Consider the following 18765-nt stretch of genomic DNA (forward strand, 5'->3'; position numbering starts at 1 on the left):
AGAATGAAGGGCTTCTTAACCCTTGGTGGGCTGCATAGCACCGGGCTCAGGCTTATGTGTCTGGGGTTTATGTGTCCCTACCCGGTGGGCTGAGCTGACCCAATGCTAGCTTTCTTAAACCTTGGGATTTCTCTCCCAGCCTAGGCCCCTGGTCCCCAGGTTGCCTTGGCGCTGCTGTCCATGTCTGAAGGGTGGATTACCCAGTCTTGACCCCCCCTCCTTTGCTGCCCCACTAAGTCCTGAGCTCAGCACACTCTAGGCCCCAGCAGCAGTGGTTGTAGTGCCAAAGCTCAGGCGGCCTCCCAAGCCCTTAGATTGTGGGTCCTTCAGTGGAGCGGGGAGTTAGGGGAGGCAGGATGTGTCCTCCAACTCACCACCAATCCCCAGGGTACCCAGGTATCAGGACACCCTGCTGTCTGTCAGGAATCTGCCCTCTTCCCTTCCCTGCCAGAGGGGAGATACATCACAGCTGCATTCAGTATGTTTCCTAACTTTGAGGAGCCTCTTTAAAACTGGGTGATCCAGCCCTTCTCAGCTGCATGGTACGGGGAAAGAGCTATCAGGCTCAGGTACAGGGGCAGGGGATGCTCTAAGGTGCTGGTTCTCAAACATGGTTGTATATTGTAATCACCTGGGGAATTTTAACAAATACTTATGCCTGGATTCCACCTCCTAAAACTTCAATTTAGTTGATATGGACTGGACATCAGGATGTTTAAAGTGCCCCATAGGATTCAAATATGTAACAAAGTTTGAGAACCACTGGTTCTATAATATGAAACTATCCCCAGATTTATTACCAGGTGGAAAAATCTTCTTCACCTACCTTTCCTCAAAGATCGTATTTCTTAAAACTTGAAGCACAGATGGGGCTGGCTCCCAGCTCCTTCCTTCTGGATTCCCATAATCCAAAGCTGGGTTCAGGTCATTATTAGAGTCTGATCATTATTATGGAATATTTTACTTACAATAAAATTATCAAATTAATTAAAACAAAGCTACCTTGTTTACACTTGAATTAGAGAGCTATAGCATAATGGAAAGGGCTGGATTTTAGAATCAGAAAGACTTGGATTCCAATCATAGCTCTGCCCCTGTTTTGTATGATCTTTGCCAGGTGGCAACTTCTTAGAGTCTCAGTCTCCCCAGCTATGAAATGGGGATAATGCCTGCCTCTCAGAGGTGATTTGACGATTGAATGAAATAACACACATAAAGGTCTGGTGCAGGGACTGGTGGTAAGAGAATCATCTGCCCCACGCCTCCCAGGGACCAGAGTGCTCACTCTTATGACAGGCAGACTGAATACCTTGGGCTTTCAGAGCTTCTCTCCCAGGCCCCTAGATCCCCAGGAGAACTCTGGTGCCTGTGACTTCTTCATTTGGGAGGCAGAAGCCCCACTTCCTATAGGGATGGTTGTGTGTGGCCTTTGGGTCCTGGCTCTACATTGCTCAGAATTGATATTCCTGTGTATGAAATAAAAGCTTAAGGCTATTATTTGAATAATCCAAGTAGAGAAAGGGAAGTGTATATAAATATTTTATGTAATATGTGATTTAAATATGTATTAATAACTAAGTATTAAATATTAAGCATTAAATATCATAAGCAGATGTTTGGTTATTTTATATATATATCTGCAGCCATACGGGTTCATGTATCCCAGTTATCTCAAATAAAACTTTGGGGGCAGGGCGCCTGGGTGGCTCAGTCGTTAAGTGTCTGCCTTCAGCTCAGGTCATGATCTCAGGGTCCTGGGATCGAGCCCCATGTCGGGCTCCCAGCTCAGTGGAGAGCCTGCTTCTCTCTCTCCCTCTGCCTGCCGCTCTGCCTACTTGTACTCTCTATCTCTCTGTCAAATAAATAAAAAAATCTTAAAAAAAAACAAACAAACTTTGGGGGCACTTGGGTGGCTCAGTCAGTTGAGCATCTGACTCTTGATCTCAGCTCAGGTCTTAATCTCAGGGTCGAGAGTTCAAGCCCCGCATTGGGCTCCACACTGGGTGTGGAGCCTAATAAAAAATAAAAAATTTAAAAATTAAAAAAAATTTTGTTTTGGTATTCACGTTGAAGAATGGGGAACCCTCTTGAAACAAAAGCTCAAAGTTAACACAGCTTGTTGGGGGTTAGGGACCTTCTGAAGGAAGATAAGAATTTCTGGACAAAGATGCTGTGACCCGGGGCACCTGGGTGGTGCAGCTGGTTAAGCTTCCAACTCTTGGTTTCAGCTCAGGTTGTGATCTCAGGGTTGTGAGACTGAGCCCCATGTCAGGCTCGGTGCTGAGCACAGAGTCTGCTTGAGAGTCTCTCTCCTCCCTCTGCCCCTCCAGCTTATGTGTGCACCCCCCCTCAACATAAATAAATCTTAAAAAAAAAAAAAGATGTTGTGACCCAAAGAGAGCCCATGTCCTCTGTGTCCACTCTGGGCCCCACAGCCTCCCTGGGACCTGCTCGTATCACTGCCATGGTGCCCCAGCTCTGCTGTTTGCCACAGCTGCCCCACTTCAGTGGGATGAGCTTTGAGATGTAGCCTCTCCTAAGCCATAAGCCTGTCCCCTGACTTGCTCACAAAGGTGATAGGCAGGTCACTGTTTGGCTCTCTGCCCCATCCAGTCTTGCCCAGGGGAATATTTCTGATCCTTGGGTGCAGGAAGCAGAGGAAGAGGGTTGGATAAACCACAATTCCCTGCTATTCCTATTCCCTTCATTTTAAGGAGGTAGAAAGTAAGGTTCAGGGGGAAAGGGATCACTTACCTGAGGTTACACAGATAGTGCCAGCCCTGGGCCTGGAACCCACATCTCCCAGTACACAGCCTTTCCCAAGCACTGCACCTCTGCTCTGGATTGGACCTGATTCTTTATCATCCTGGCTGGCTTTTTTTCTCATCACCCTGAAAGCTTCCAGATGACTTCTTACTACTTTCAGTGGCTGTGAGTGCAAGGAATACGCACGGGATACCCAAACCCAAAAGAAATAAAATTGTCCAATCTGCTAAAAATCACGCAGTATCCTTTAGTGCCAATTGTGGATTATTTTTGTATGCAGACATATGAACAGATAGTTAAAATGCAATGCGATATTTGTCATACTAGAAGGCTGTTCAGGGTGCTGTGGGAACCCAGAAGAGGGAATAATTAACTCATCCTGAGGGAAATCAACCCTGCTTCTCCGAGGTAGAACATTCAAACAGGTTTGAAAGGATGAATAGGAGTTTATCTGAAAAGGAAGGGAGAGGGAACAGCGTTAGGCAGAGGTTTGATATTCAGAAGACAGCAGAGATAGTTGCCCTGGCAAGGACACAGGGTGTGTGGCAGGTGAAGTGGAAGATGAGACTAGAGAGAGGTAAGGCCAGCTTGGAAGGGTCCGTGAGTACCAAGATGAGGACTTTGGCATTTAAGGCCAGGGGCAGTGGAGGATTTGCTGTGAGGCCTTGTCTGATCTCTTCAGTTATTTCTCTTTTTTCATGATGCTAATGAGACTGATGTTTGGGCATCTGCTGCCAGGGGCTTAGAAGCCTTGTGGAAATCATTTTCAACAGATAGAGCAGCATTTCTGAATCGAGGGTAGATGAGTAGGGTCTCCCCGGGACGAGCCAAGGGGAAGGGAGGGACAGTCACCTGATTCCCCAGGGAAGAGCATTTTTCTTCACCTCTGGCCACTGTTCTTGACAGGCAGGAGACTATCTAGGAGATGGCTCTGTGAAGGCTGAGGAGAGTTTCTTCAGTGGGGAGGTTAAGGGAGGGGTAGGGGAGAAAGAGTATTGAATTATTACTTTGCATGATATTGTGGATTTTGATTTTTGCAGGATAGATCAGTTAGCTTTTGCTGCATTATGAGACACTCAAGAATTAGTAGTTAACAAAAACTGTATTTTATTGATGATTCTATAGGTCAGCAATTTGGACTGGGACTCTCCAGGTGGTTCTTCAGGGCTTGGCTAGGCTTGGCTGGGCTTGGCTAACCTCGGCTGTGTTCACTCCTGTGTCTGTGTTCAGCTGGTGAGTCAGTTGGGGCTAACTGGTTTGTGAGTGAGCCCTTGAGACAACCAAGGCATTGGTCTGCCTGGTCTCTCATCTTACAGCAGATCTGACCTGGGGTTGTCCATGTGGATAATCTTAGAGTTCTGAGAGCAGAGCAGAATCATACAAAGCCACTTGAGGTCTACACTTGGAACTTGTTCAGTCTCACTTCTGCGGTGCTCTGTTGGCCAGAGCAGGTCACGAAGGCCGCCTAGCTTCCCAGGGTGGAGGATAGACCCCCACCTTTTAATGGCTAGGATTGGACGAGCATGGAAGCAGGGGCAGAAGAACTTATGGCCATATTTTCGCTTGACCTCTCCGGCTCTGACTTTGATCACCTGGGAGAATTGATAATTGAGGTCCTGGCCTTGCCCTGAATGGGATATGAGAAATCTTTTGAATTCAGTCAACATTTGTGGAGGATCAGGTGCTTTCTCAAGGATTACAGAATTTAAACCTCGAGGCAACTCTTCTTTTCCCTTCCTATTTTACATCTGAAGAAACTGGAGCACAGAGGAGCTAAGTGAGATTAACTGACTTGCCCAACCAAGGTCACTCGTTGGTAAACCGGTATTTAGACTTTGGTTGGTCTGACTGCAACTGCCATTGTATCATTTCGATGATATGGGGCCGAGAAGATTGTGGTGGTCGTGCTGCATTCATTGCCATAGCCACCGCTTTCCAGGTGGCCCTCATGCCTGGGTAGAGGCACCTGACCCTACTCAGGAGCCTCATTTCCTTGCATGCAGTGGGTTTCCTGCTCTTGAGGTGGCCCAGAGAGCACTCTCGTCTCCATGATGCTTATATAGTCCCGGTTCCCCCTATGCTGAGGAAAGTGTTGGAGACAGTTACATTTCTCTAGGGAAAGGGGGTAGGACAAGATGTTCATGTTCACAGGTGAGAGATACACATGTGCAGTGCATGCAACATGGCTGGATGGAGAAGGCCCAGCGAAAACTCTTTGAGCCCCATGGGCAGACTGATTGGTATTGGCGGTAGTAAGAGAAAAATACCTCCTAGATGAGCAGGCAGGGAGGCCTTGCTTTCTCTGGGGAGAGCTTGCTCGAAGCTCTAGCTGTGAGATCTTTAAAGTTGTTCTGCTGTGTGGGAACCTTAGTGGCTAGATCTATGCCCTGGGCTAAACCGAAACCCTGGAACTTAGGCAGTAACAGGAGCTGGGCTCTCAGAGCTGGGGAATGAGGAGTGGGAGCAGCAGGAAGGCACCCAGTTATCAGAACCAGAACGGGGCTGGGCCTGTGCTAGAATAGCTTGTGAGGAGGGCAGGCAGGTAGGACCTGCGAGGAGGTCTGTAGGGCTGGCCCCTACTGGGATGGTCATGTCCAGAGTACCCAGATGGTAAGTGCAGGCCATGACGTCAAATGTAGTTCATTTTGGCATAAGTGGTATTGGCATATACCTTGGTGTTGTGTATTAAAAAGCCTCATGTCTAGGCCTTATGTATAATCTGCCATACTGCCCTGACTCTGCTTTTTTGCCCCTCTCCCAGAACTCATCTCCTGTCCTGGGTGTAAGCGAGTATACCTTACCAGGGATGTAACTGAACATTTTTTTCTGTGTGCTTCTACTGGGCGATCCAAGATGGCCAGGGTAAGTCCAGACAAGTAAAGAAATAGCTGATCCTTTTCAGAAATCTTTGGGGCCCCTGTTCATAAATTCACCTGTTCACCCATCACTTCATTTGACTCGTTACTCCCCCATCAATTTGCCTAATCATCCACCCATCCACCCACCCATCCACCCATCCACCCATCCATCCACCCCTCCATCCATCCATCCACCCTTCCTTCCTTCCTTCCTTCCTTCCTTCCTTCTATCCACAGAGTATCAAAATATTTGAGTTGGGGAAAGTAAAATGGGGGTATTTTTTCTCTCTCTTATAGCTCTTACTGGAAAATATTAGTACTGAGCTTTTATTTCCTTTTTTTCTCCCGCTGAGTTGAAACTTAAACACCAGCTTAACTAAATGGGTTCCTCAATTTTGCCCGTATTTAGCAACTAATACCTTCTTCCTGAGTTTCTAAAATTTCACATCACTTACCGACTAGCACCTCCTATTCCTCTCTCCTCTGGGGTACCCTTGCCCCACTGCATTTGATCCACTTGGCCAATCTACTTACTTGATCCTGTATCTAATTCTTATTGAATGTCTGGTACATGCCGGGCCCTGGGCTAGGTGCTAGGGAGATGGACACCCATGTTCTTAACTCTCAAGGAATTCATAGTTTAATTAGTAAAACTTGTATTTCTCTTCTTTTTTCCCCCACTGTGGGTTTGTCAGATGCCAGCATGAGGGCACTGTCAGAATCCACGTCATTTTGACGGCCTGTATTATTCAGGCCCAGATAGGCCAACTTTTTCCAAATCTCCTTTTTTACTCATGTTTTTACATCAGCCCTGCAAGATATTTGCTGACCGAATGAATGAACATCTGGTCTAGGAGAGGACTAGGTTCTCTTGGGCACAGCAAGCCCCAGCTGTGGAAGCACGGCTCTGAGAGTTGGTCTGTACTTGCTCTTTCTCGGCCGTATGTGACCATCTCTACTCCCACAACTGTGGCTGCCCCCTTTTTGCAGGCACATGGAATTTTCTGTTTTGCCTGTGCTCTCCCATCTCACTCTCTCGTCTGCCTGGCAGACTTCTACTTGTCATTCCCTATCCAATCAGAAGTCCCCTCCTCATGAAATTAGTTCCTGGCACCTCCAAGGCTGAGCCCCTGGGAAACCCCACTTTGCTTCCTTAGCACTTGCTGTGGCCTTTTATCACAGCATCTCCCACTGGCCGTGACCGGCCGCCACCCCATATGCGGGGAGCCCCCCTTTGCCTTACTTACTCGGTGTCCTCATCTGCAGCATGGGACTTGGGGGGCATAACCCCTGAGGCCCCTCTTGTTTTAGCCACAGAGGGTACTTTGCTTCACAAGCCGCCGTGCGGCTCTCCAGAATACACTGCCCTCCAGGCTCCCAGCCCCCCACAGAGGCCGCCCCCCCTTGCCCTGGAGGAGGATCGGGTCAGTGACCGCAGACCTCTGTGCTTGCAGAACTGCTCCGAGTGCAAGGAGAAGAGGGCGGCGCACATCCTGTGCACCTACTGCAACCGCTGGCTGTGCAGCTCGTGCACCGAGGAGCACCGGCACAGCCCTGCCCCCGGGGGCCCGCTCTTTTCCCGGGCCCACAAGGGACCGCCAGGTAGCTCTCCCTGCAGTCCTCGCTGGCTCACGCGCCCCGAAGCAGCGCCCGACTGCAGACTTCTGGAGAGCGGCTCTTTCTCACCTTGTTTCCCTACTGGGGGTGCGGGTAGGGGGTGGCCTCCCAGCCTTTCCCAGAGGACAAGTTCACGCTGGGCTCTCTCTTGGGGAGGGGAGGGAGAGGGGAGGGGGGTTGTGAGCCAGATGTGCGGGGAGGAGTAGTCATGAATTATCACGGGAGCCAGCTGAGTTCCCTACTTTCACCTCCATTTAGAGCAGTCATGCCTCACTTCTGTTTAGTGACTTGCCTAATTAAACAGCCCAGATCAGGGCTTATCCATTTGTCTATCCAGTGCCGCTTGTTTTAAATGACAGTCTCCTTGACCGTCTTTGCCCAGGGTCTTTGAACTGTGGGAAGGGTTTTACCTTTGTGACACCCACAGGAACCAGAGTTAATGATCCATGTGATCTGGCCTGGAGCCCCCCCCACCCCATTCCACCCCCACCAGCATCCTGGTGAATGAAGAGGTTTAGGTTGAATTTTAGAGGATTCATCACTCTGCAGGAGATCCGTGTGCTGCAGCAGCAAGCACTTTCCTCAGCCGTAGGCAGGCAGTGGGGTGCCTGGGGTGCCTGGGGCTGGGCGATGTGTGATTTCTGCACAGCTGGGCAAATCCTGCCCGGCTCAGCTCGCATTCTTCCTTGGGCTCCTAAAACCTCACTGGCCCAGAGAGAGGCCTCTCCTGTCTGCACCACCTTCCCTCCAAACTCTGGGTCTCCCCTGTGTCAGTTGAGGGTGAGGGCTGCTCAGTGGAGCTTACCTGAGAGTCTTCCCCAGCAAGAGAAGCCCACTTTGTCTATCTTCTCTGGCAGGAGTGAGTGGTGGTTCCGGAGACTTCGCCTTGTACTGTCCTCTACACACACAGGAAGTGCTCAAGCTATTCTGTGAGACCTGTGATGTGCTTACGTGCCATAGCTGCCTCATGGTGGATCACAAGGAACACAGGTGTGGCTGCCTGGCTGCCCAAAGGGGGCTCAGGAGGTCTCTGGGCTCTGCTTTGCTAGCCCTGGGCTCCCAGTGTGTCATGTCAAAATGTTCTCCCTGCTTATGCCAGTCTGGGGCCCTGAGGCCGAAGTTTTTCCTCTGCTTCCGCTGTGGGCCTTCTCTGGAGAAGGCTCGAAGGGCCAAGACTCAGCACTTTCCCTAGATGTAATCCTAGCTTCTGTGGGCCTGGCTGAGACAATGCACAGTGGGGGTTCTTGCTTGGCTGGGATGCTCAGAAGACTCGGTCCTCTTCAGCTTTTTCTCTGTCTCCTTCTTTAGGTGCAGACATCTTGAAGAAGTTTTGCAAAACCAGAGGATGCTTCTAGAAAGTGTGACTACACAGGTGGCTCATAAGAAATCTAGTCTACAGACATCTGCAAAACAAATTGAGGACAGGTAACACACACAAATTGAGGACAGGTAACACAGCCTTGCCAATGCTGGAAATGCTACGTTTCCTGACCTCCTGGATCCTGATACCAGGCTATCAGATGTAGTACTTATGAAGAATGCAGGAGGTTAAGCAGATGTGGGCAGATGTCCCAGAAGGCATATGTCTTGGAACTTAGAGGTCTTGTGGCCACTGAAAGGGCTTTGGGTCATCACTTGGTAGATGGAACCAAGCTCAGTCAGGATGATCAGTGTGAGTAGCACATGCCTTCTGAATGTGGCCATGACATAGCCAGAGGTAGGTCCTCGAGAACGAGGGCATAAAGCAGATTCTGGGTTTATCACGAGGATGCAGTAAGTCAGTGGCAATCTGCCCTTTATCCACCCTTTCCCAGTGTGTTCTGTATAAATCTACAAGTGATATGGAGCCATTGATATTTAATGTGGGAAAAGGAATTAGTAGGTACTAACAGCTCATCATGTGGTGGGCACTGGGTAGGGCATCTACATGCATGATTTTGTACAATTCTTATAATTCTTTGAGTTGGATTATCTCCATTGTACTGGTGAGGAGACTGAGGTTCAGAGAGGGCAGGTGATTTGTCTGAGATCACACAGCTAGTCAGTGACTGAACTGGATTTGGAAGCCAGATCTGTGTGACTTCAAAGCCCATGTTCTTTTTTAAAAAAAACTTCACTGATATAAGTTATATACCATAACATTGCCCTTGTAAAATGTACAATTCAGTGGTTTTCAGTATATTCATGGAGTTGTGTAAATCAGTATTACTGTTTACTTTTAGAACACTTTATCACTCCCAAAAGACAACTGATACACCTTAGTAGTCCATTCCCCATTCTCCACAATATCCCCAGCCCTTGGCAACCATTAGTCTACTTTCTGTCTCTGCCCATGCTGTTTTTACTGCATGGCATTGTTTAATGGATATCCACCTTTTTAACACAACAGATGACATGACTCACTCTCTCTGTGCCATCTCCAATGTTGTGTAACCAGTGAACTGCTGGGTTGACCTGGGTGTGGACCTGAGCTTTACCTAGAGAAAACCTGGTTGAGTTTCAGGCCGTTGGCCCACTTAGATCGAGTGGGCTGGGTTGTACCAAGGTTAGGGTGGTGGAGGAAGGTTCTCATTTCTTTATATTTGGTGCCTGCTGGGCCCTGATCTTCATAGGCAGCCTCTAAGTTGTTGGCTGTTATGTTTTCTCTCTCTAGGCTCTCATAGGCCTGGAGGGAGGAGCTCACCATGCTCTGTCCTGTTCTGTTTATAGGATTTTTGAGGTGAAGCATCAACACAGGAAGGTGGAAAACCAAATCAAAATGGCCAAGATGGTTCTGATGAATGAGCTGAACAAACAGGCCAACGGGCTCATAGAGGAGTTGGAGGTATATGAGGACAGATGGGTCATATGGATGGGCTGGTGTTCTCCCTAGGTCAAAAACCAGGCACATATCAAACTAGTCCCAGGGCTCAGAGATGCCTGAGCTGGATTCGGATGTGCAGTTTGCATAGCTCTCTACTGTTCCCTATATCTTAAAATGTCCAGTCTCATTTGGGGAGCATGGCTTGTTAAGGGCCAGAAAGTCAGTTCAAACTCCCATCAGTGCTATGGCTTTAAGGCAACTCCTTCCTGGACTGTGCAGGCTTCTAGCCTCAGAAGAGAGGGCCGTGAAACAAGTTATGCCCGAGAGATGTGGACGTTTGTTCATGTCCTCATTCATTTATCACCCATTCCCTATTGGCACTATAAAATCCACCCACCGTGCTCCCTTCCTTCTTGCGTCCCTCTGCCGCCCATGGCAGCAGTCTGTCCCACTGTCATCCTTTCGGGGGCGCAGTCTCGTCTGACCCCATCAGGGTTCACACTGAGACACGGGGCCACCAGACTCCCCAAACAGGTGGACTGAAGTCCAAGAACAGGATGAGGGACTCTGTCTTCTCTGTCCACACCCAGGGCATTACTAACGAGAGAAAGCGGAAGCTGGAACAGCAGTTACAGAGCATCATGGTTCTCAACCGTCAGTTTGAACATGTGCAGAACTTCATCAGTTGGGCTGTCTGCAGCAAAACCAGTGTCCCTTTCCTGTTCAGCAAAGAGCTGGTAAGAGCTCCAACTCATCAATCACTGCTTTTGGGTTAGTAAGTGAAACGTATCTTTTACCAAACCCCACAGTGCCAAGGACAGGTACTGAAATGGTCTTGCTTTCCTTCAAGCAAGTCAGGTTGGAGATTTTGTAGTTCTGTGTTAGGTCATGGATTTGGGCATGAGCCTGGACACTAGCAGTGTTCTGGACATCCCAGGGACAGTTGTTTGTGTTTAAATGGGGGCTAAGAGGGAAGGAGGCATTGAGGATGATGTTGAGGTATTAAGATGTGAGGGTGGTGAAGACCAGGAGAAGGAGCGAGAATTTTGAAAGAAATTGGTGGGGTTTATATTGGGATATGTTGAATCTAAGGTGCCTGCAGGACATCTCAAAGGAGATGTCCAAAATCTGTTTCGACTGATGGGTCTGGAAGTCAAAAGGAAAGTCAGGGTTGGGGATAGCATTGTGGGAGTCACTGGGGTATTGGTGGTGTCACTTCGGAAGAGTGTGTGAAGGAAGAAGACAAGACATCTGGAACCGAGGGAAATACTAGCATTCTCAACACAGACAGAGGAAGAAGAAGAATGAAGGAGGGTGAGAAGCAATAGTCCAAGATGGATCGCAGGAAAAGTAGGAGGGGGTGGTGCACAGAAATTAACAGAATTTCAAATTTCAAGTTGTCAATGTTATCGTTGCTACCTAGGTAAAAGAGGATGAGTAGTGAAGAGAAGCTTTGAGATCTGGGAATCAGGAGGTCCCAAGTGATCTTTTGAAAGAAATCCCAGCAAGACAGGAGGGTGAAAAGCTAGAATGGGGGGACTGAGGGGAGGGCAGGAAGTAGAAACAGAGGTGAAAAGAAAGGAAATAAGGTAGCTTGAGAAGCAGACAGAGTTGGGGGATTGATTTTAAGTATGGAAGACATTTGCACAAGTGTATTTGGGAGAAGAGGTTGATGATAGAGAAAAGAGAGGTGTGGTAGAGTGAGCATACTGAGAAGGCAGAGGGAACCAGTTGAGCCTAAACATAAAAGGCACTTCCTCTGAGGAGGGAGGACAGGAAGGTCTCCATATAATGTTTGGAGGTAGGCAGGGTGCCAGTTTGGGACAGTTTGTCTTTTGTGTCTCTTACCCTTTTTGAAGTAGGAGGTGATAAGAGATTTAGGCACTGGGTAAGTGGAACTGAGGAGAGAAGTGAGGACTTTAATCACTGAGGATAGTGGAAGAGGAAGCCAACAAGAAAAGAAATGATAAGAGAAAAGACAGCAGGGTGCCCCCGAGGTTAGTGGTCACTGAAGCGACACCAGATAACATGGCTTTGGGATGGCTGGATTGACCTAAGGTTAATGGACAGTCGTGATGCGGAGGGAATTAGGCCCTAGTGATACTGTTACTGGAAATGATGGGAAGCTGGGCCGGCCCTAGGGACTGATGGAGCGGGGCTTGGGGAGTTCAGTGAGGCTGGAGAGCATGCTCAGAAAGAGTGAGAGCTAGTTAGAGCAGGGGTCAGTCATTGCAGATGAAGGTCTCTAGATGGAGAAGAGGTCTGGGTATGGTACTCGAACTGAAAAGAGAGGTGAAGGTGATTGGCACTAAAGAGATGGAGGAAGAAGAGGCCAAGACAGTGACTGGGACATTGGTTAACTAGATGCTGGCAGGGTGAGTTGGACACTTGCCCAAGTCCTGGATACATGGGAGAGTTGATAGGAGATGGATGCAAGGGATGAGGGAAGAGGAGGGCAGTTGATGAGGATGGGAGTTTTACATGTGGGTGAAAGGACAGCAGTGGGGAGCTCAGAGCAGGCTTTTACATTGAGGTTATGGTAGAATGAATGGAACTCTTGAGAGGGCCACCAGGCAGGTGATCCTGAGGGAGAATTACCAAGCATTCAAGGCCTGAAACAGATAAGAGTATAGGGAATCCAGAAACCTGGATAAGAGGAAGGGGATCAGCTGGTGGGGGGAGGGGACAAGAGCAGGGGAAGGGATGTGAAGGTACCAAGGTACAAGGAAATGAGCATATGGGAGACCTGAGGCTAAAGACCCATGGCTCCAAGCCCTTCAACCTGTCCGAAGAATGAGAGAGAGGGAGTTGTCATTCAGATGGAAGACGTCCACAGAAATGACCTTTTGGGCTGTTGTCAGATTGTGTTTCAGATGCAGCGATTGCTGGAGACAAACTGTAACACAGATCCGGGCTCCCCCTGGAGTATCAGATTCACCTGGGAGCCTAACTTCTGGACCAAGCAGCTGGCTTCCCTTGGTGAGCCAGAGCCCACCCTGTGGGCTTTTACATAATTACTAAAAATGAGTGGAGCGCATCTGCTTAGCTTACTGGGTAGGTCAGTGTAGGCCCAAGAGAAAGCACTCCCTGAGACTGCCAGTGGTCATGGAGTCACTCACAGACCTCTGTGTGTGTGTTTGGGGGTGGGGGTGTTGGGGAGAGGGGACAACTTCAATAGCAGTGGCAACCCAGGACTCTTGTAACAGGACCAGTTGAAATCTGAGCTTTCCATTCTGCATGAATGCCCTGTTACCTTGGTTTCATTGCTGGAGAGGAGACAAGACAGTGGCCCTGTTCTCCAGAATGCTGGATGGCAGTGCAGGTGAATGTGTGTCTCTGTGGTCCTACAGGGGTATTCGTGTGTGTAGGCACAAAATGGGTATCAGCATTAAAGAGAGGGAGGGAGGGAGGGAAAGGGGCCATGTCACCCCCCCCCTTGGAGTTGAGATATAAGCAGATAATTTCTGAGCTTCCCTGCTGCAGTGATTTCCTGGTGTTCAGTCTTAGGCAGAGTGTAGACAACTTGAGGTTGTACCTGTGTTGCTGGCCTGATGTAGGTTTGTTATGCTAATGGCTACCGGCTGCCTTCATCTGGGTGGTTAATGTCCAGGAAAGTTCCTTGAACTTGACAGAGTGCAGCATAATATTTAGGTTTATATTTTGCTTCTCTTTCCCCTTTGATTTAATTCAACAGACCTTTGGTGGGCCCCCGCTGTGGGCCCGCACCCCATGCTGGGCACTAAGGGACCAAAGGTGAATAGAACACACCTCTGGCCCTCAAGTTGCTGAGTCTTGCCCCAAGTAAGCCTCATCAAAACAATGAGCTGAAGAAGCCACAAGACTGAGCTGGAGACTCATGCGCGAGGGCCGGGAGACCTCAGGACGAAGCTAGCACTTGTCACTGACATGATGTTGGGGCTCCCCGACTACTTCCGTCCTCCTTGCCCAAAACACAACCCCCCAGACCTATATTTGGAGACTTGATCATTTGTCCCAGGGTGGGCTCTCTCCTTTGCAGTTTCCCAGCATGCTATCTCCCCAGCCCCAACGTCGATTTTGTTTGTTTGTTTGTTTGTTTGTTTGAGTCTGTGTTCAAAAGGAGTGGGTGCTGTTTGAAGGAGCCCATGGTTTCTCTAGTGGGATACAAACAGAGTGAGGACTGAGCATCTGGAAAAAGCTGAGCTAATTTCTCAAATGCCCTGGCCCCCACAGGTCCACACTCATTCTATTGCTGGCAGCATTCTAGGCCGAGTCTTGGAGATCAGGGTTGAATTTGCTAATCTCTGCGCCTGGTACAGGTTTATTGGATGATGTCCTTTGGTCCCAGGAGCAGGAAGCGGCAAGCGGGCAACAAGTGCAGATTACCTTTGGAAACACTCTCTGTTCTGAATTTCCAGGCTGTATAACTACTGAAGGTGGACAGCTGTCCCGGGCAGATACTCCTGCTTATGGAGGCTTACAGGGACCGTCATCCTTTTATCAAAGCCACCAGTCCCCAGTGGCTCCGCAAGAGACTCTTAGCCACCCCTCGCACAAGTTCCAGTCTCCAGCACTGTGTTCCTCCTCTGCGTGCTGCTCCCACTGCTCCCCAGCCTCGCCCTCCCTCAAAGGCCAGGTCCCCCCACCCAGCATACACCCAGCCCACGGCTTCAGGCAGCCCTCTGAGATGGCACGGCAGCAACTGGGGTCTCTGCAGTGCTCTCCCCTGCTGCCCAGGGAGAAGGAGCTGGCTTGCAATCCTCAGCCCCCAAAGCTGATGCAGCCCTGGCTGGAAAGCCAGCCGCCCGGGGAGCACGAGAACCCAGCCCAGCGGCTCGGGCCGCAGCTGACTTCCCAGCCCGTGTGCATCGTGCCCCCGCAGGATGTTCAGCAAGGGGCCCATGCCCAGCCCCCCTTGCAGACCCCCTCTATCCAAGTGCAGTTCGGCCACCACCAGAAGCTGAAGCTCAGCCACTTCCAGCAGCCGCCGCCGCAGCAGCTGCCCCCCCTGCCCCCTCCGCCACCTCCACCCCAGCAGCCGCCGCCACCTCTACCTCCGCCCCAGCAGCCGGCTTCGAGTCAGCGTGGCAGCCCTCCTGGGCCTGCCTGTTCCCAGAACGTGGATATAATGCACCACAAATTTGAGCTGGAGGAGATGCAGAAGGACCTGGAGCTTCTCCTTCAGGCTCAACAGCCCAGCCTACAACTGAACCAGACCAAATCCCCTCCGCATCTTCAGCAAACCATTGTGGGGCAGATCAACTACATTGTGAGGCAGCCAGCGCCCGTCCAGTCCCAGAGCCAAGAGGATGCTGTGCAGGTGAGCCTCAGGGTGGCTTGGGGCCAGGGAACATGTCTCGGCAAACACAGCCTCCCCGATCACGGGGTGGCACGGGAACACGGTTTCTTCATCTGAGGGTGGCCTTGAACTCAGCACTCACATTTCAAGTCCTCCCTGGACTCTACTGCCCATCTCCGGAAAGTTCCCGAAAACACAGTAGTCCCGGCAGAGATCTGGGCTCAGTACTCCCCAGAGTAGCCTGGCTTAGCCCTGCCCTCCTAGAGGACACTAGGGACCTTGTCCATCCATAGAAACTTCTGAGCTGTGCCAGACTCCTGCCACTGCTGGGACAGAAGGGAGGCTGTCTCATCTTTGTAACCTCCCACTTCCCTTGTGGGGAACGTATGACTCTCAGATGGAAGGGGAGAGCTGAAGGAGTGGAGAGAGGGTATGCATCAGATACTAGTGGGCCGCATCTTTTTAACACCACGCAGCTATAGACTTAAAATTTGTTTCAAACCTCCGAAGCTAGGTATGTTTTGTATATACTGTATTATTTATCCGACCAACAGTGTTAGGTAGGCATTGCCATCTGTTTTTTATAGGCACAGAAGTGAGGGTTGGAGAGGGCAAGCATTTTGCCTAGAGATCATAGAACATTGAGTGACAGAGCCAAGACTTGGATCCCGGTCTGCTGACTGTAGTGGGAGAGGCCTCGTTCTCTCCCTAGGCGGGTGATGAATGCTGCTCCTCTCTTCTTTCCGCTAAGAGCCAATTGAGGAGGTGCAGATTGTACCTCTGGGATCTTTGCTGCATTCCACATCTTCATCCGTAACCCGTGCTTTTCTTTTCTTCCAGAGTTTCCCATTCTAGCCCCTTCTCCCTATCCTTTCTCACTTTTCCCCCCATGGTGTCTCCTTTAAATCTGTAATCACATTTATATCTTCAAAGCAGCTCTGTGGACTTTTACTTTATTATAAAATATGAGGCCTCCCATTTATGCTTTAGCACTGACAATGTCAGATCCTGCTTCAAATGTCTCCCTCTGAGGCTCAGTTCCTTTGAGGAGATAGGAAATCATCCTGAGGATGGCAGAGAAAGGTCCAGGGTTCATTGAGGACCACAGGCGAACTGTAAGTCAAACATGTTAGGATTGCTTTGGTGAATATGACAGAGTTAGCCCAGAATTCTTGGTCTGGGTTCTATCCTAAGACTGTCATATTAAGAGGTAGTCTCACGAAGAGTTTAGAAGAGAGGGTCTTTCTGAAAAATTTTCCAGCAGTTCACAATGCGTAGTTGGTGACAATAGGCAATGCAGGGTGGGCATCAGCCTTTGCCGCCGTTGTTGCTCTTTGCGGGAAAACCCACCCAAGTTCTTATTTGCTCCTTCAGGCTTCAGAGGAGCCCCCAGCATCGGAAGGCCCAAAGCCAGCTCTCCCTCTTGACAAGAATACGGCTGCTAGCTCGCCCCAGGCGCCTGGGGAGGAAACCGCTCCCGGTGCACCCGCACTGGACGGCACCATCCGGCACCCCTCTCCAAATGTGGTGAGAAAGGTACTAATGGAGCCTGCTTTTCCTGACCGCAAGGGACCCACTGCCAGCCAAGACCCCAGGGGCCTGGATGAGGATGACTGGGTGGGGGAAGGAGTGTCCCCGTTCCATCCCTGGATATTACACAGCCCCGACTCAGGCCTTCTGGCCTAATGAGTCAGCAGCGTAGGTCCTCCTTCACGCCCATTTCCACTCCCGCACGCACACTTCAAACGGGACCAACTGGGCTTCGTTTAGAATGGAAGGGGGAAAGAAAGCCAATTTATGACACACTTACACTGTGCCTGGAATGGTGCCTGGGGCTTCACGGTTCTGTGAGGCGGCTGTCCCCATTTTCTAGCTGAGGAAACTGAGGTCTGGGGCCCTATAGCTAGTACATGAGAGGGCTGACATTTATTTAAAACAAGGTTTGTCAGAATCCAAAGACTGAACTGTTTTTTCTCTGCAACAAAAATGAGGAAAATATTTTATGTGGCTGCATGACCCAAAGTTGATTGGCTTGAGAATTTGCATCAGTGGAGTTTGTCGGGTGAGTGGTCTGCAGGGGTGTCCTCCGGGGGTAGCTGAGCAGCTAGGGCTGCTGAGAGCTCTTGAAGATAAGCTGCTGGAGCCCTTCCTGTCCACCGATTTACCTGCTTGCTACAGGTGTTCGTTTACTCTGGCGATCAGCCAGAACCCCACAACTCGTCGGCTGTCCTCCCCTTATCCCTGCCCTTCACCCTCCCCGCTGTCATCCTCCTAGCTGGAACCTCACTCGGCCCTCCCTGTCTTTCTTGGCCCTGTTCCACTATCCTGTTGCCTTCTCTGGTCTGGTACCCTCGGGCCTCCTGGCGCCTCCTCTTAGCCATGCACTTGAAGCTGTGTCAGGTGTTGGGTATCCCTCAGCCTGCACACTCAGCCCTGCATAAGGCTCTGGCTCTGCAGCCCCAGTTCCACAGCTGTTCTGTGTACCTGCCCCTCACCGTGTTTCCCCCAGCACCATCGCCACGTATATCTTAGTCTATCCCTGTGATACATGAGAAGAGACTTCAGAAAAGTAAGGGATGGCAAAGATGAAATTGTAACTTGGAAATCCCTGGTGGCTCTTGAAATCTGGCTAGGCCTCTGGTATTGGTGGGTTTTGGTCTGTGCTGGGCCTGTCCTGCCCTGTCAGAAACGGTTTGGCCTAGAGGCCATAGAGATGCTATAAATGGGCCCTTTGTGGCTCTCATGAGTTTAACTTTTTATACTTGGGCTACTTACCTACCCATCCATCCAGTTATTTATTCACTCAATATTCAAAAAATATAGATTTGTCTCCTAGTGTGTGCCAGATGTTTTCCTAGTTGTCAGGCACATATCAGTGAATAAGAGTCTCACATTGGACGTTACAAACTAGTAGAGAGACAGTTAAATAAGCAACAACAATAAATGTGATAAAGTGCTGGGATAGTCACTGGGGTGTAGAGAAGGAGCACATAACACTGGAAAAACTGTTCACAGAGGACTTCCTAGGGGACATGCATGATTTTAAGCTGAGGTATGAAGAAGTTAGGCTACTGAAGGGGGATGAGGGAGAGGGTTAGACTAAATAATCAAAGGGAATGGCTAGTAGGAAGGCCCAGAAGTGAGAGAAAGCCTGGGGCACTTAGGGGGGTTTCAGATAACTTGGCCTGGTGGGAACATGAGGTGGACTGGGGAATGGGAATGGAACCAGAGTACTTGGAAGGCCTTGTAAATTATGCTCTAGAGCTTAGCATTCAGTCTTGGGGGTTGTGAGGAGTGAAGGGAGGAATTCTTAGCAAGGAGGGATACAGTTTGAATTAAATTTTAGAAAGGTCACTTTAGCTGTAGGAAGGGAGACCAAAATAGTACAGAGGGGAACGAGGAAAGGTTGAATGGAACCTGTAACAATGGGTATAAGGAGGAAG

At 49.8% G+C, this 18765-nt stretch overlaps 1 protein-coding gene across 3 annotated transcripts in view; it reads left to right on the plus strand.

Moving 5' to 3' along the window:
* The window catches only part of TRIM66 (tripartite motif containing 66), a 59362-nt gene that overhangs the window by 18857 nt on the left and 21740 nt on the right, over nt 1-18765 (plus strand). For all 3 annotated transcript variants that reach the window (XM_081798624.1, XM_031017210.2, XM_081798625.1), the window contains 9 exons: nt 5528-5628; nt 7079-7226; nt 8099-8231; nt 8550-8666; nt 9951-10065; nt 10635-10781; nt 12906-13023; nt 14442-15343; nt 16697-16858. In XM_081798624.1, the coding sequence (XP_081654750.1) occupies nt 5528-5628; nt 7079-7226; nt 8099-8231; nt 8550-8666; nt 9951-10065; nt 10635-10781; nt 12906-13023; nt 14442-15343; nt 16697-16858 (1943 nt within the window). The remainder of the gene's footprint in view (nt 1-5527; nt 5629-7078; nt 7227-8098; nt 8232-8549; nt 8667-9950; nt 10066-10634; nt 10782-12905; nt 13024-14441; nt 15344-16696; nt 16859-18765) is intronic.

Source organism: Leptonychotes weddellii, chromosome 11, assembly GCF_054177405.1.
Source record: "Leptonychotes weddellii isolate Sample4059 chromosome 11, ASM5417740v2, whole genome shotgun sequence".
Classification (NCBI taxonomy): Eukaryota; Metazoa; Chordata; class Mammalia; order Carnivora; family Phocidae; genus Leptonychotes; species Leptonychotes weddellii.